Here is a 15,167-nt window from a genome sequence, read left to right as displayed (position 1 = left end):
CAGAGGATAAAAAACATCTGAACTCTTTCATCGTAAGTTTTATAAATATCACAAATGTTACAAATGCCCACTGTGCTGTAATTGACAGAGAGACATAGACACAAAGAGAGAGAGAGAGAGAGAGAGAGAGAGAGAGAGAGGAGTAAATCATTCTGCAGCACTTCATTCTTCTGTCTGAAAGTTTTCTGACAGCGTCACCAGCCGTTCATTCCGCTTTTTCTTTTTCTTTCCATCTACAGTATCTCTCCGTTTCACCATCCCTCATTCCATTCCTTTCGCCTTACCCACATCCTCTGTCTTCCGGAGAACAACACAGTGGCAATTTACCAATTTTAGCACACACACACACACACACACAGAAACACAAAGCAAAAAACCATGTGCCCTCTTGCCCTCTGGAAAGTTTGCTTTCTGTAAAAATCATTGGAGAGGCAACACAATGCCAGCTTTGATGTAACCGCACACACACACACACACACACACACACACACACGCGCGCGCACACACACACACACACACACACACACACGCGCGCGCACACACACACACACACACACACACACACGCGCGCGCACACACACACACACACACACACACACACGCGCGCGCACACACACACACACACACACACACACACAAGCGCGCACACACAGTCCCGAAACAATGAGGGCAAACAGATATAAGCAGGTATGAATGGTTTAAAGTTTAGATGACAGGCTGGAGATGAATGACAGTGAAACAGGATCAAGAGGGAAAAGTGGGAACAAGAGTGAGAGAAGAAGAAGAAAAGGACAGATGGAGGGAAAAAAAAAGAAAGATCGGGAAAAGGGAGAGAAGTGATGATAGAGACAGCTGAAAAAAAGGTGAAAAAGGTGAAGAAGACAAGAAGGAAAAATAGGCAAAGACCAAGGACAAGAATAGGAGAACAAAGGGAGCAAAGAAAAATAGGATACAGAGACACAGGGGGACGACTGTAAATGAAGGGAAGGGGAAGAAAAGGAAAGACATGGCAGGGGCAGGATGGCGTGAGGAGACGGGACGCCGATGGCAGCGGCAATGCCAACCATCGGCGCCAACGCGGTCGTAACCCTGCCGACCGCGGGGGTCAGGCCTTTGTTCGAGCCAAGGTCTTCCCGTGAAGAAGGTTGACTTAAGGTTACAGGACGTAAATAAGCCAAAGGGACGACAGGGACCTTAAAACAGAATGGCAGCATGAGGGTGACAAGTTCAGCTCTATTCTCTTCAGATTCTTTGTACTTTGCTTTCCTTGAGTGTGAACAACAAGGGCTTACAAGGGAACTCTGATCCCGCGAGGGACGACTCCAAGAGTTCAATGTCACAATGCTGCGTGTCCATTTTCTACAAGTTGATCTTCTGAACAGTCCGTGAACAGTGTGTGACCATCTTACACTGAAGCAGTGTCAATTCCTAAAGGTCGATCGGAATATACTCCAAGAATTAGAGTAAATTATAAACATAAGACTTAAAAGAGAAAGGTGTCGTGGTCATTCCCCCCGCAAGACACTGTACTTACTTACTTACTGCTTCAGAAACTTTGCTATGATGCAAATTGGTCATTCCTGTTCGCATCATTGACCTCAACAGAAGAGGACTGATGGGATATCTGACCCTTCCTTCTGGCCTCAGAACTGCTTCCTTTAACGTGAGCTGAAACTTCAGAAATGGGCTCAGCTGGCCGACGTGGACTACGTGCCGCTATGGGCCTAAAATTCACTATAACGTCATCCACCACAAACTTTCCTAACCTCACCTGGGACGACCCTAATGACATCTGACTACTGGACAGAAGAACGCACCCTTGAGAGCGGGGCTGATTTCTATGGAAAGGGAATTAAAGGGGGAAAAAAGGAAAAGAAGAAAAAGGGAAGGAAAGCTAGGAAAGGAAAGAGAAGGAGCAACAAGACGAGCCTTGGGCAAGAAGGGGCACTTGAGAGAGGTCAAAGAAAAGTGACTAAAAATGGAGAAACAATAAAGAAAAAAGCAACAGGAAGGAAGTAAAGCTGAGGTCACATTAGCAGATTATCAGGCCTTAAAGCAGAATCGTCCATCCCACCATCTGAAGGGGAAACCTAACGAAGGTTCGGTCAGGACGACTGCGATCGATCGGCAAAGGTTAGGTAGCAGCAAAGCAAGGCTTGGTTCATGGTTTCTCAAAACGAAAAGAATAGCTAGAGAAAGAAGAAGAGAACAATGGCGACAGCTAAGGGAAGCACTCAATACTTTCATGTGTTTGTATGTGTGACTGTGGTTTCCTCACTTCATCATCCTCCTCTTCATCCTCCACATCCAGAATGCCAGAGTCCTGTTCCGACACTGGACTGCCGCCCTGTCCGTCGCTGTCGGTTCCCGTCCCCGTCGCCGCCGCCGCCGCCTCCTTTCTGCCGCGTCGGCCAAACAGGGCCCTCGGCTGCGTGGCGACGGAGCTGTCCAGTGAGCGCTGTAGCTGGGCCTGAAGCACGACACAGAAATACAAATTCAACCCTTGGAGCTTAGCTTTGTTTGGGGTGGGGGGGGGGTCATTCTCCCCTGTAACCTGCTCTGTTTTTCTTCTAAAGTCACTTCCTACATTTCCCAGAACACTTTTCAAAAAAGCCACAGAGGAAGAGGAACTTTTTCACCTTCATAATAAAGACACACCAGCAGCAGACAAAAGGCGACACACAGACACAAACACTCATAAGAAAACAGCGCGTTAATGGACACTGAGCAATAATTCCTCAGATTTATCCCATTCCCTTCTTTTTGGGACAGTTTCGGGGAAAAGCTTAGAAAATTACATCTGGTACAATGAGGTCACAGGTTGAGACCTTTGAGGAAGACCTGCCACTCCTTGTCCCATGAAAATACCCTTGGAAATGGTCTATAAAAGTGATTTACCAAAGCGCCTAAGAATACACCAGAGGGAAAAAGAGCAAGACAGGAAGGGAAGAACAGGAAGGATGAAGAGTCAATGAAACCAAAAACAAAGCACATAAAATTAGTGCAGAGGACTTGAAAGCGGAGACGGGGGCAGCCTACCTGTTTGATCTATATTCCTGCTTTCCAAAACCTTAACCCAAGTTTAGCTGCATTAGTAGCACTTGTGCATATTTAAGATAAATATCGGAGTTGAATGTTTTTTTGTTTTTTTTTTAAATGCTGAAATTGAGAACTGAATATAAATCCTCATCTCAAACATGAATCCAATTTTAAAAAGCTTGGTATGTCTTTATATGTAGGACACATTCAGGTAATATAGCATTGATCCTATCAGTGAAGTTTCCCAGAAAACACAGACAGAAAACAGGCGAGGCAAAGACAGAAGGAAATGGAAAGACTTTCCACAGGACAATGCAATGTGCTATGTAATGTCTGATGCAAACTGTGTCCTGTCTATGTCGCTATTTGAGGAGTATCATGGGAAATGATGTATATTTCTCCCTCTGTGGCAGCGTCGGATCAGGAATACTAAAAATAAAAATAATCAGAGAGCAGGAAGTTTTGGTTAGAAATTAATGGAGGCTTGTATCCAAAACAAAATGAAAACAGAGTCACGTTCCGTATCCAGACGCCCAAGACTACTTCTGAATCCTTTGTTTATTGTTGCATAGATACCTGAAGTCAAGTTTTGTTGTTTTTTGCCGCCATAATTTGTCCATATTTTTTTTGTTTTGCAGTCTTTTTAACAAAGCTGCTAATACGTGAATACGAATGTGTTTCTTCGAGATTTTCATGAAACGCTGTTAACTCTTCGAACTCTATTCCCACATCGCGTCTCCTTCACATAACATAATTCTGTGGGAAAACCTTGTTATGGCGGGGAAACCCTCTCAGTGCATCTTTCCATCCACACCCAGATCCGACTTAAAAAATCTGTGAAGGCTTCTGTTTCCTTGGCTCGCCGGCGCCAGCACGTAGTCTACCTCGAGCGCTTAAATCTGTCGATGAGGACGTCAATAAATACGTCAGAGGCTTCAAGCGCCTCGATTTCAGTCGTTAATGACAACGGTAATGAGAAAAACTGGTGTTCTTAAAGAGGGTGGATATGCACAAACCCGGAAGAACACAATATCAGTGATGCTGGAAGAACACAATGCCATCTTTGATCTAATGCCCACACACACATATGCACACACACACACAAACACATACACACACATAGAAGACTAATGAGTCATATCAGACAATAAGTACAAACAAAATCAGTGGAAAGTCTCATTCCTCTACATAGAAGGTGAGGAGGAAGCGAGTGGGGGAGGGGGGCAGAAATTGCCAAGCTGTGCCCACTCTTTTGAGGAAAGAGAAATCTGTAACAAACAATCTCTAAAAACTCAACTCTTCAAAAATACTGAGAAGAGGTAAAACGCTGAGACTAATCTATGAGAAACTTCATGCAAAAAAAAAAAGAAGGAAATGGCACAGACCTCCGAAACGAGAAGAGCCTTGTTTTGTCAGCGACACTTTTTGCATTCCTCTCTAATCTTTCAAATGGTCATTTTCTTTCTTTCCACATACAAATTAACATAACTGGACCTCAAAAGAAAGCAACCTATGAAAGGCAGACATGAGAGCAGGAGCAAATGACACAGAACAGCATCTTTCCTACGGTGCGCGGCGCTGCCGGGCGTCACACGGACGTCAGCGCCTACGTCAAATAATCCCACTTGGCGTTTGTATGTGGCTCTTCACCGTTCTTCAACAAGTGTACATGTGTCTCGAGGCATCTGCGGCCATACTGTACACGCACTCACACCGCCATTCAGTCTTCAGCCAGCGCACAATACCGAGTTCTGTTGCAAATAGAAACCTTTTTAACCCTGTCTTTTGTTGCGTTCCTCCTCAGAGGTGGCATTCCCCCGTGGCACTCGAAAAGCTCGAGTGCGGGAATGTGCGTCACAGAATCTCATAAGAAAAGGAGGGAGAGCAGAGCAGCAAAAAACGTGGGAAAAAGAAAAAAAAAAAAAAAAAAAAAAAAAAAAGAAGTGGATGGAGAGTGAGAAGGGTTTTTCCTGCATTTATGAGGAAAGAGCTGCCTCCAGTTCCCCACAAAAATTTTCTAACAACATTTTATTCGGTGGATTTCTGTTGGCGACAGATTTCTGACAGCGACGGACGGTGGTGGCGCTGTGTCGTAATCAGAACGGTGCAACGATAAAAGGCACAGAAGAAGAAAAGAGCCACAAGTTTCCTCAAGGAATTTCCTCCAAAGAGCGTCTGTTTGTTCCCTCCAGCAGGAAGGCGTCAGGCGCCGGCGCCCTGATATTTCATGGCTGTTCAAACAGTTGAATATTGTTTCTTTTGCTTCCAACCACGGCCAGTTTCTTAAAGAGGTTTCCTACATACACATCACATCCCAATCAGTGACTACTTTAAGGCGAGTTCAGGAGAAGGAACGTCGTGAGGGCAGGTGAACGGCACCTGATTATTACAGGCAGTTAAAAAGTAGTAATTGAAATGACTGACTAACTCATGCACAACTGGTGACGGAGAGGATCAGGAGTCAGAGTGCAAGACTGGATGAGGAGTCAAGACGAGGATTTTAACATCATTTATTATCAAAGACATTTTAAACTACAAATCCTGCTGGGACTTGGAATAAATTCAGATACTATTAGATAAAAGGCGAAAAACAACAACAACAACAACAACAGAAAAACATGAGAAAAGAGTAGGAGGAGAGAGAAAAAAAAAAAGAGAAAAAGATGATGGCAACGGATGAAAATTACCCACGGGGAAGTGAGAACAAACTGCTGGGGATGAGGACCAGATTCTGAGCCAGACTACAATCAATTTAGGACAAAATGACTCTAATTATTTTCAAAATGATCTGACATTACACTGTGGTGACACCACAAGGCAGCCCTGAGTTAAATATGTGCTGTGTGGCTCCGCTGAGAAACTTGAAGGCGATTTGTTCTCTTCTATGTGTGTTTGCGGCGTGAGCTTGGAAAATGACAAAAATTGCAAGTGAAAGAGAAAAAGTTACTGTGATCTGTTTGTTGACAAGTGGTTTAAACAGGCTGTTTACTGTGGGAAGGTCACAACTGTGACAGTGTAGATCTGAAGTTTAGAAGAACTTCTGGGAAACGTACGTCTTTACTTACAAAAGTAATTAATGCTAAAAATAAATTGCAAATTGTTTCCTGAAACAACGAGCCACTAATTAAAAATAAAAGATCTGAACAAACCTTCTAACAACAAGTGACAAAACATTCATGAGCTCAATCTGTTGTATCTCAGAAGATGTTACGAGCCAAAACTTCATGAAGTGTTTAATGTCTGTAAGCTCTTCTTAAACATTTATTGACACACCAAGGTTTTTGTAACATAACGAAGCAACTCTGATATAAATACTGATGCTTTATTTTAACCTGTAGACTTCTGGGTACCACAGGGGACAAAAACATCATATCCACAGTGACAATGTGCAACAGAAAGCAACATAAGTGGAGCAACTTTTGGAAAAGTTTTGAATAATTTGACGATTTAGGAAACTGACTTTCTCGCTGAGAGTGAGATACATCGCTCTAACATCTGTCCGTTAAATATAAAGCTAGTTTAAATTTAAAGATTAGCATAAAGACTGGAAACAGTGGGGAACAACTCTGCTGGATGAAACAGAATCTGCATATCAGCACCTCCAAAGTGTAAGAACAACAAGTTTTAGTTCTACAGGGAGTTGTGTGTCAGCCAGACTGAGTTATGGTGATACTGGTGAGGACAGATTTCTGTGTGTGATGCTCAAGAGAAAGTCTGGATGTAAAACCTCAGTCCTGTTGGAGTTCTGGCACAAAATGTATCATCCAGTGCTGAAAACTGTCAACTACTGAGAGTTTGGGTTGAATTTGTAGGTTGGATTTTTACTCTTATTTAATCGTTCACTGACCAAGAAATCTGGAAAAATTTGGGACTTTTTAAATTTGGTCTTGTGTTAAGATTTTAAACACTGATGCATTTGAGAAGTTATTTATTTTGGTTAATTTAAAAAGAGGTTTGTTTTGCATTTTACATATTATTGTTTTGTTAGAGATACAAAAGGTAGAAGTATGGCGTTTGCATCACTATTAAAAAAACAGTCAGAGCTGAACTCAAAGTACACTGCACAGCTGTATTATGTAGTAAAAATAAAAATAGATTTAACTCATATCAAATAACTCGGATCAAGATCAGGGGCAAAAACCTGACATGGACATCCCTTCTATAGATCACTTTTTGGCAGTCCGACCCCCAGCCAGAAATAATGGTGTCCGATGGCAGTGAACTGTGGAGCATTATTCGGCAGACAACACACACACAAGCGGAGTGACTGACACAGCGACCTATAACAGTCTATTTTAGTTTTCCCTGTGATGGTTCAATACACCGACCCAGCGTGTGCCCTCCGCCACCCGAGCTGCACGCGCACGCATGTGTGTGTTCAGTAACTAGATACAGGTAATCAATCTTCTTCCACTTCACAAGCCCAACAATCTGTTTCCCATTAGTGTGTGCGACTGTGTGTGTGCGACTGTGTGTGTGTGTGTGTGTGTAAAACTACCAAATAAGAAGCAGAAGCTCTGAACTCATCCTTCGCTGAGCGTTAATAAAAGAAACTGGAAAAAAAAAAAAAGAAAAGGAGGAGAAGGAAGGAGGAAGGGAGGTAGCTGGAAAGATGAGGAGATGGAAAGAGTGGAAAGACAGAGACGGACATCTTGAGAGAAAGAGGGGAAATGTGATGTGACAGAGAAAGAGGGAAAGAGGGAAACGACAAAAGACGGGAGAGTCATGAAAGAATGACAAAGACATTTGGAGACAATTCTGGTTAAAGATTCTTCTTCTATTTCCTTTTTTTTGTTTAATCCTTCTACTGTATCTTGTCCCACTCTGCTTCTCCTCCACTCATCCCTGTTTCCATCCGTCCTTCCTTCCTTCCTCTTTTTCAGAAAGGCTTTTTTTTTTTTATCCTGAGACTGTCCTTTCATGAAACACGGCATTAGTCGTTTCAACAGGTTCATATTCAAGTAAGCGAGAGATTCTAGAGATCGTAGTAATAATGACGGAGCGTCAGAGAACCACAAAGGCCTTGAGGGGAGGAGGCTCTGATGGATGGATGGATGGATGGATGGATGGATGGGTGGATGGGGGGGTCACCAGAATGTCACAGCGTTGTGTTCTTCTCTTCTGTTCAAGTTGTTTTTGTGCATAAACCTGACGATGATCCAGGTTCAGCTTAATGTCTGAACACGGCCTCATTTCCTCTTTCTTATCCTCTCTTCCTCCACACACCTGCTCCTTTCTGTTTTCTCCTTCATCATCCACTTTCTTTGTCTTCTTCTTCTCTCTTCATCTTCCTTGTCTTTACCTCCCTGTCCTCCTCTTTTCATTACATGGTATCTCCACTCCTTCGTGGTTTCTTCTACCTCGGTTCCTCCTCCTCTTCCCTCTTTCCAATCGCTCTCCTTTCTCTCCTTAGCTTTGACCATCATTTTCTTCATCTTGTTCCTCCCTGTTGTCCTCTTCTCTCCCATCTCCTTCCCTCATCTTACCTCTCCTCTTTTCTGTTTCCTTCTCCTCCCACTTCACTTTCGTCTTCTTTACGCATCTTCCTCCCCCCATCCCTTCTGCCCCTCATCCTCCCTTTCTCCCCTTCTTCTTCTTCTATGGGCATGTGGCAGCAGACAATAGCTCCATTGTAAGCCCTTCGCTCTCCTCCATCTCCTCCCTCCATCCCCTCCTCCTCCTCCTCCTCCTCCTCTTTCCCCAGATCTATTTATTTTCACATCCTTGGTGGAGGGAGCTGTAACGACGGCTGGGTACAGAGAGTTAGAGCTAATTTGGAACAGAGCACACCAGAGAGACACACTGTCTGAGAGAGAAGGAGATGGAGAGACAGAAAAAAGAAAGGGTGAATGAGGGACAAAGGAAAGGAGAGAAACAAGAACTTCTAATTTCTTCATACACACACACACACACACACACACACACACACACACACACACACACACACTTACAAGGTTTCCGACTGAGCGCGAGCGCTCCGAGCCAAACATTTGATACAACAACATAATCCCAGTATCAGTATCAGGACTGCTGGACCACTGGGGTTTCCATAATCTCCCTCGTAATTAGTGGTTAGAGGAGTTAGCGGTTAGCTTCTTCAGTGACTGCAAGTGGATTTTCTACACCAGTGATTCTCAAATTGCGGGCCGAGGACCCCCCACCTGAGGGGGTCACTGAAGGGTTTCCACCGTGTGGCTGTGGAGTGATACGTGGAGAGCGCTTCTGCTGCGTAAGTCGGTCATCTGTAGAGAAATTCTTCTACATTTCCTGGACTTCTTAGTGACCGTGCCTCACCATAGTTTCAATTTGCCTCCCTGTTTACGGTAAAACAATATAATGCTTAACCAAAAGACGGGTGACAAATGAATGGAAGAGCCAACATATCCTCCTCGTCATAGATGCAACAAGGAGGGACGGGATCATTCTTCCAAAACATATTCCCTGATGTAGTGTTTAGAGAGCGCCGTGCCATATCAACACCTCCCAATGGCGTTGACAATGGTGACTGTGGAAGTCATAGATTACTGATTCATATCACTTTCATACTCATCAAATCATCCAGAGACCCCTATGACCTGCACTGGTTATGTTTCTCTCACTGCTCAACCAGAAGCAGCAGTGTTTTCAATTAAGAGTAAGAACTGATCCTCTAGTGACATCTAGAGGTCAAACCAACACATAAATCTTATTCCATTATTGTTGGTTTTTGGGCTGAAATCTGCTCCCTAACGCCAAATGATGTGTTAAAGAAGCTGTTATCTGGTGTATACCTGTACAATGATTATTTGTTATTTTCATTCTCAAGTAATCATAAAACGACAGAAAAAAAAAGCCATTTCCTGAAAAATGACATCTTTAAATTGTTTGTTTCTTGCGACCATCTCTCTAAAACTGAGAGAGGCTGGAATTTGACAACAAATCAACTAATCTTTGCACTGGCTCATGGAGAAATCATGGTTGACTTTACAGTCATGCTGCCGTGCCACCTCACCCCACAGGTGCTCTACTAAGTTGAGATGTGGTGACTGCAGAGGCTGTAGTAGTGAGTGTATATTCAACCATAACAAATAATAAATGCAGCAATGAACATCCTTCGCCAACATAAATTCATTTGAAAAGGCCACTGACGTAATAATATACAGTTTCTTAATATCATTGACATTTACTTCCTACCCATGGTCCAACTGTAGAGTGAAATGAAATGATTCAGTATTTCCCTAAGATTTAGTTTTGGCATTTCGTTATGAGCCAGTTTGATGATTCAGCATTTATTTTTCTGAATGTCAAAGTCTACAAGTATTAATAGAGGAAGTCATGATTAGACTTCAGTACACAAACAACCGTGCAGCCACTTTTCTCCAAATCTCCATCCGCTCATCTGTCTGTCGTCAACCGCTCCTTCCTCATTCCCATCCCATCCCTCCCTCATCCTGCAATTCCCAAGGAACAACATTCCCCAAATAATGGAGGCACACAAATAAACAAGAGGCCTCACTTTGAGGTATGGACACCACAAGAGAACACAAAAACACACACAAACAGACAAACTCATATATAACTTCCTTGGCCTTGGAGTACAGAAAAAAAAAACAAAAAAAAAACAATGAGGTAAGTGCTGAAAAGCCGGGTCTCTGCATGTGTGTGTGCGCACTGTGAGGGGGTTCATGTGTCAGTGTGTGCACGTTCACTGACAAGCCACGGCGTCTCCTGCAGCGCCTACATGCTTGTTTACTGGCAGCGGAACCACAGAGCAAGACACACACACATACGCACACGCACACGCACGCACGCGCACACACACACACACACACACACACACACACAGGGAAGCTGCTTCTGATTAACAGACAGAGAGAGAAAGATATGTTGGAGAACAAAAACCAATTGTGGTGTGAGGGCAGATAGACAAGCCAGTTACACTGCGCAGTCCTTATCACCTTATCACACACACACACACACAGAAAAGTGCACTGATGTTAACGCACACAGGTAAAGTAGGTAGTCTCACACACACACACACACACACACACACGATTTCTTGTGCAGGGATGTGTAAAATTTCACCTTTGTCAGCTCACAGCTCAAGCTGCAGTGGTTCCTCTCAACCTCGTCCAAATGCATCATGATTAATACTGAACACTTTCAGCGACACACCAGCGAGAAAGTGTGACACAACATGAACGAGGCAAAGCTGACAGTTTGGATGACGAGCACAAAGACACCGAGTGTGTGCTGCATTTCTGTTTTCACTTATGAATCTATTTTTAGCCATGTTAGCGGTGTGGCTAAAGGGATAACAACGCAATACTTGGATTGATTGCCTTCACATTTCGTACAGACATTCACAGTTCTCAGATCATTTATCCTGCTGAAATTGGTGAACTGAAGTTTTTCTCTACCCACCAACAGGCTGATATTTCTGTTGTTGCGAAATATCAGATTGGCTTGAAATTTTGTTCAGAAGTTCTCAGGCTCCACAGGATGAACTGTAAGAACTTTAAGATCTTTAAGTGACTTTTCGTCGAGCTCAATCATCAGGTCATAATTCAAATTTGTCCAAAACTTTGGTTTATGGTTTTGGTTTTTGCAAAAAATAAAAAGTATTCCCATCAGCCTTAGCTGGACTTTTAGTCTGGTTTTATAACAAGTTGCAAAATCCATCACTTTAGTCAGCTGTGATGGGATACGGGATCTGGCAAGACAGTTAATGGTAAATGCACAAACTGATGATACACTGGGGGCAATTTGTGGTTCAATATCTTGCCCAGGGACACTTCAACATGCAGACTGGAGGAGCCGGGGATCAAACCACCAACCTTCTGATAAGTGGACGAGCCACTCTACCTCCTGAGCCACAGCTGCCCCGAGGAGACCTCAGTAAACCTGGGAAACTGTTTTGAGTGTGTGGGACCGTGTCCATAGATCCGTCCACCTTCACCTCCACCAATCGACACATTAATACAAACCCTTAAATACAAAGCTCTGTTGTCTGCTGTTTGAGAGTGTATCAATCAACTATATTATCAGTTGATTGCGTGTCTCTGTATGTGTGTTTACGTGCGACTGTGTACCTGTTTGATGGCCGTCTCTCCTATCTTCTCAGAGTGTTTCCGGATGCTCTCCAGGAAGTCTCTCAGCTGTGTCATGGCTGTGTCCCGGATCTGTGTCCTCAGCTTGGGGATGTTTTCTGCCATGATGGAGCAGAAGCGGTACTGACCCGCCCGGGGAAGACACGTCTGCTCCAGCTGTTCCAACGTCCGCAGCGCTGGGTAGTACCTAACACACACACACACACACACACACACACACACACACACACACACACAAACATATGTTTAAGGATTAAACTTGTGCAGATTCCTACAGAACCTGTAAGTTTTTTACTTTTATTTAACCAGGAAATGTGTCATTGAGATGAAAAATCTGTGTTATAGAAGCGTCCTGGCCAAGACAGGCTGACTGGGAAGAAACACTTGCAAAACTAACAGACACACAACAATAAAACATTGTCCTGGCTGTCTGATGCACGGCTAAAAGCGAGCAGAAAACACACAGAGATAAACACATCTACAAGCACAAGCATACAGAGAGAGAGAGAGACAGAGAAATAAATACACTCAGATACACCTCAGGGACCTCTGGCAATACAATATCCCTCAAACACTTCACTTCACCGCATCTCTCACACACACTCTCTCTCTCTCTAGGAGCGATCGCTGTTGGCTGACCTCTCGCTGCTCTCTGCGAGTGCAGCAGCCGCAGGACAGAGAGAAGTAGAAAAACACACAAACAAACGACAAATTTATGACCAACCAGACTCCTGTCTGCAGGTCAGGCCGAGGGCAGAGAGGGAAGGAGAGAGATGGAGAGAAGCAATTTGTATTTCTATTCCAAGAGCTCTGGCTCCATCTAGTGGCTGAAAGTTAAGAATCAACAGTCAACATGATCAAACTGGACCATTTACTAATGGGATTAATATTCAAATGTGTATTACAGGAGATGCAGTATGGAAAGCATGTTTAAATGTCAGTATATATTCATCAGACTGTCTGTGATATCTCAAGATAATAACCTTAAACAAAGGAGATCACAGTTACAAGTTTTAGTTCCTCCCATGTGGACAAAAATGAGTTCATCTGAAAAGAGTGAAATAAGGTTCTCATGGCAGATTTACCAAAACTGAGTGATTTTATGTTCTTGGACAGGTCGGGCCGCCCAAGAGGAGCCTGTGTATTGGAAATGCTGTGGACTTTGTACAAACTTCACACAGCACGGTGGTGTGTTCCAAGTCAGACCTCACAGGACCAAACTATTTCCATACTGTTGTGAGGCGCTGCTGCTTGAGTGACAGCAGAGGAAGCACTAATCTCAATTTTGTGATTTAGTTCAATTTTTCACGTTACTCAAAAACAAAAACTCAAATTAATCTAATTAATTTGACATATCGCCTAACCCCTGTCCAGAGCCAATGCAACAGCTTCTCCCCACCATTCAACACCCCAAGAGCCAGTTGTCACAGCCAAGTGTCAGCACCCCAAGGCCCCCTCCTTCACCTGTTGATCGACTGACTACAAACCCAACCCCAGCACATGACCATGCAAAGCCCTGATATCCAGATTTGAGTTCTTACAGGAAATCATATAAACTACTCGAAATTTGGTTATTGTACAATGTTTTATTAGCAATTTTATCAGCAGAAAATGGCCTCCACAAACCCAAGTTTTTAACATTCGAACTAAAAGTCTGTAAATTTAGGAAAAAGTCCAGTGGAAGACAATGATGAAGATGTCTCAAACCAGAAAAAAAACAGAATCAGTAACATACCTTTTGGCCCTCATCTGCTCCTGAAGTCTGCTGTACATCTCCAGGACTGATGGAAATAAAAGAAACAAAGCAAAAGAGCAGAAAAGTGTCTGAGAAGATGACAGCATGGTAAAAGTAAATGTTGTAAAGAAGGGAGTTGTAGTTCCAAAAGATTAACAAATTTGTTTTCCCAGTGCATCACTTCTGAAAATGAAACCTAAAACCTTAAAATATAAGATCTGAGTTATTTTTCTCCATTCAAACGTTTATTAAGTGACATCACAGGAAAGGAGGACACACTATGCACACTGTGGGTTTGTGTGTGGTGTGTATTGTTGTGTGTTACCTGGTAGGCAGTGCGACAGTTTGTCTATAGTAGTAGCGATGTTTCTCTGTTGTACTCGACACTGTTTCAACTCCTCCATGGATGTGATGAGCTGAAAGAGGAAAAAGAAGAAGAAGAAGAAGAACAAAGCAGGTGAAGAAAGAAGTAAAGAAGTTCCCAGAAACTAAATTCCTGCCTGGACTATTGATGTTTGTGAACCTGTCAACTTACCACTTTGCCATCATCCTGAAGACGCCTGTTGGTCTCAGTCACCTGACTCTGAGAGAGAAAAGCAACGAACAAATCAAGCATCATCTTCCCAAGTCTACTTTTACCTTCAGCCTCTTACACACTGAGTTCCAAACACACATTTGTCCCTAACTTTTATCAATCTCTTTGACCTTTCTCCATCTTTTTGTTTCGTTTCTTACACTCCTCCCCATCTCTCCTTACCTTCAGCTTCTGCGCCTCCCCTCGTACTTTGAGCAGCTCTGTGATGGAGTCCACGAACCCCTGGAAGTGATGGTTGCACATCTTCTCGATCTCTCTGTCATGGTTCCTGATTCGAACGTCCAGCTTCTCCATGAACAGGCCATGTTCCTGCCCATCGTACACCGACCTGCAGAAAAAGAAAGAAGACCACAGGTAAGAAGAGGTAAGTCCTGAAATCCTTATCTGAAGATTTTTCTCTTTTGTTGGTCCAAGCAATGATAAAAATTACAGTTAAAACAACTGCTTTTCTCTGCACAGCTAAATTTTAATCAAAACTGATGCTTTAAAGAGCAGTTTTCAATATCAGTGATGCCCTTTGTTTTTTTCGTCCTGCAAGTGAAAGATAAATGAAAGAACATTGAGGAAAGAGATACAGGTGAGGTGGAGTGGGTGCATGTACCACATATATCCATCAGGGGGCGTTACTGCGCCACTCTCCAGCGACACCGTGCTACACGTTTCCATACATCCACAGCTGTGACCAACCACAGCCTGCTTTTATTTTAAG

At 43.3% G+C, this 15,167-nt stretch overlaps 1 protein-coding gene across 8 annotated transcripts in view; it reads right to left on the bottom strand.

Annotated features, from left to right (window-relative positions):
- exoc6b (exocyst complex component 6B) overlaps positions 1–15,167 on the bottom strand; it is an 86,012-nt gene that overhangs the window by 60,809 nt on the left and 10,036 nt on the right. For all 8 annotated transcript variants that reach the window (XR_002665598.1, XR_002665599.1, XM_022761095.1 and 5 more), the window contains exons 2-7: positions 14,621–14,786; positions 14,399–14,446; positions 14,189–14,279; positions 13,864–13,909; positions 12,111–12,315; positions 2,279–2,470 (exon numbers count right to left, since the gene is read on the bottom strand). Coding sequence is in view for 6 of the 8 variants with exons in the window: in XM_022761095.1 (XP_022616816.1) it covers positions 2,279–2,470; positions 12,111–12,315; positions 13,864–13,909; positions 14,189–14,279; positions 14,399–14,446; positions 14,621–14,786 (748 nt within the window). In the remaining 2 variants the exon portion in view is untranslated. The remainder of the gene's footprint in view (positions 1–2,278; positions 2,471–12,110; positions 12,316–13,863; positions 13,910–14,188; positions 14,280–14,398; positions 14,447–14,620; positions 14,787–15,167) is intronic.

Source organism: Seriola dumerili, unplaced genomic scaffold, assembly GCF_002260705.1.
Source record: "Seriola dumerili isolate Sdu_G_001 unplaced genomic scaffold, Sdu_1.0 BDQW01000388.1, whole genome shotgun sequence".
Lineage (NCBI taxonomy): Eukaryota > Metazoa > Chordata > Actinopteri > Carangiformes > Carangidae > Seriola > Seriola dumerili.
The sequence above is the reverse complement of the archived record's forward strand: the minus strand, read 5'-3'. Positions and strand labels throughout refer to the sequence as shown.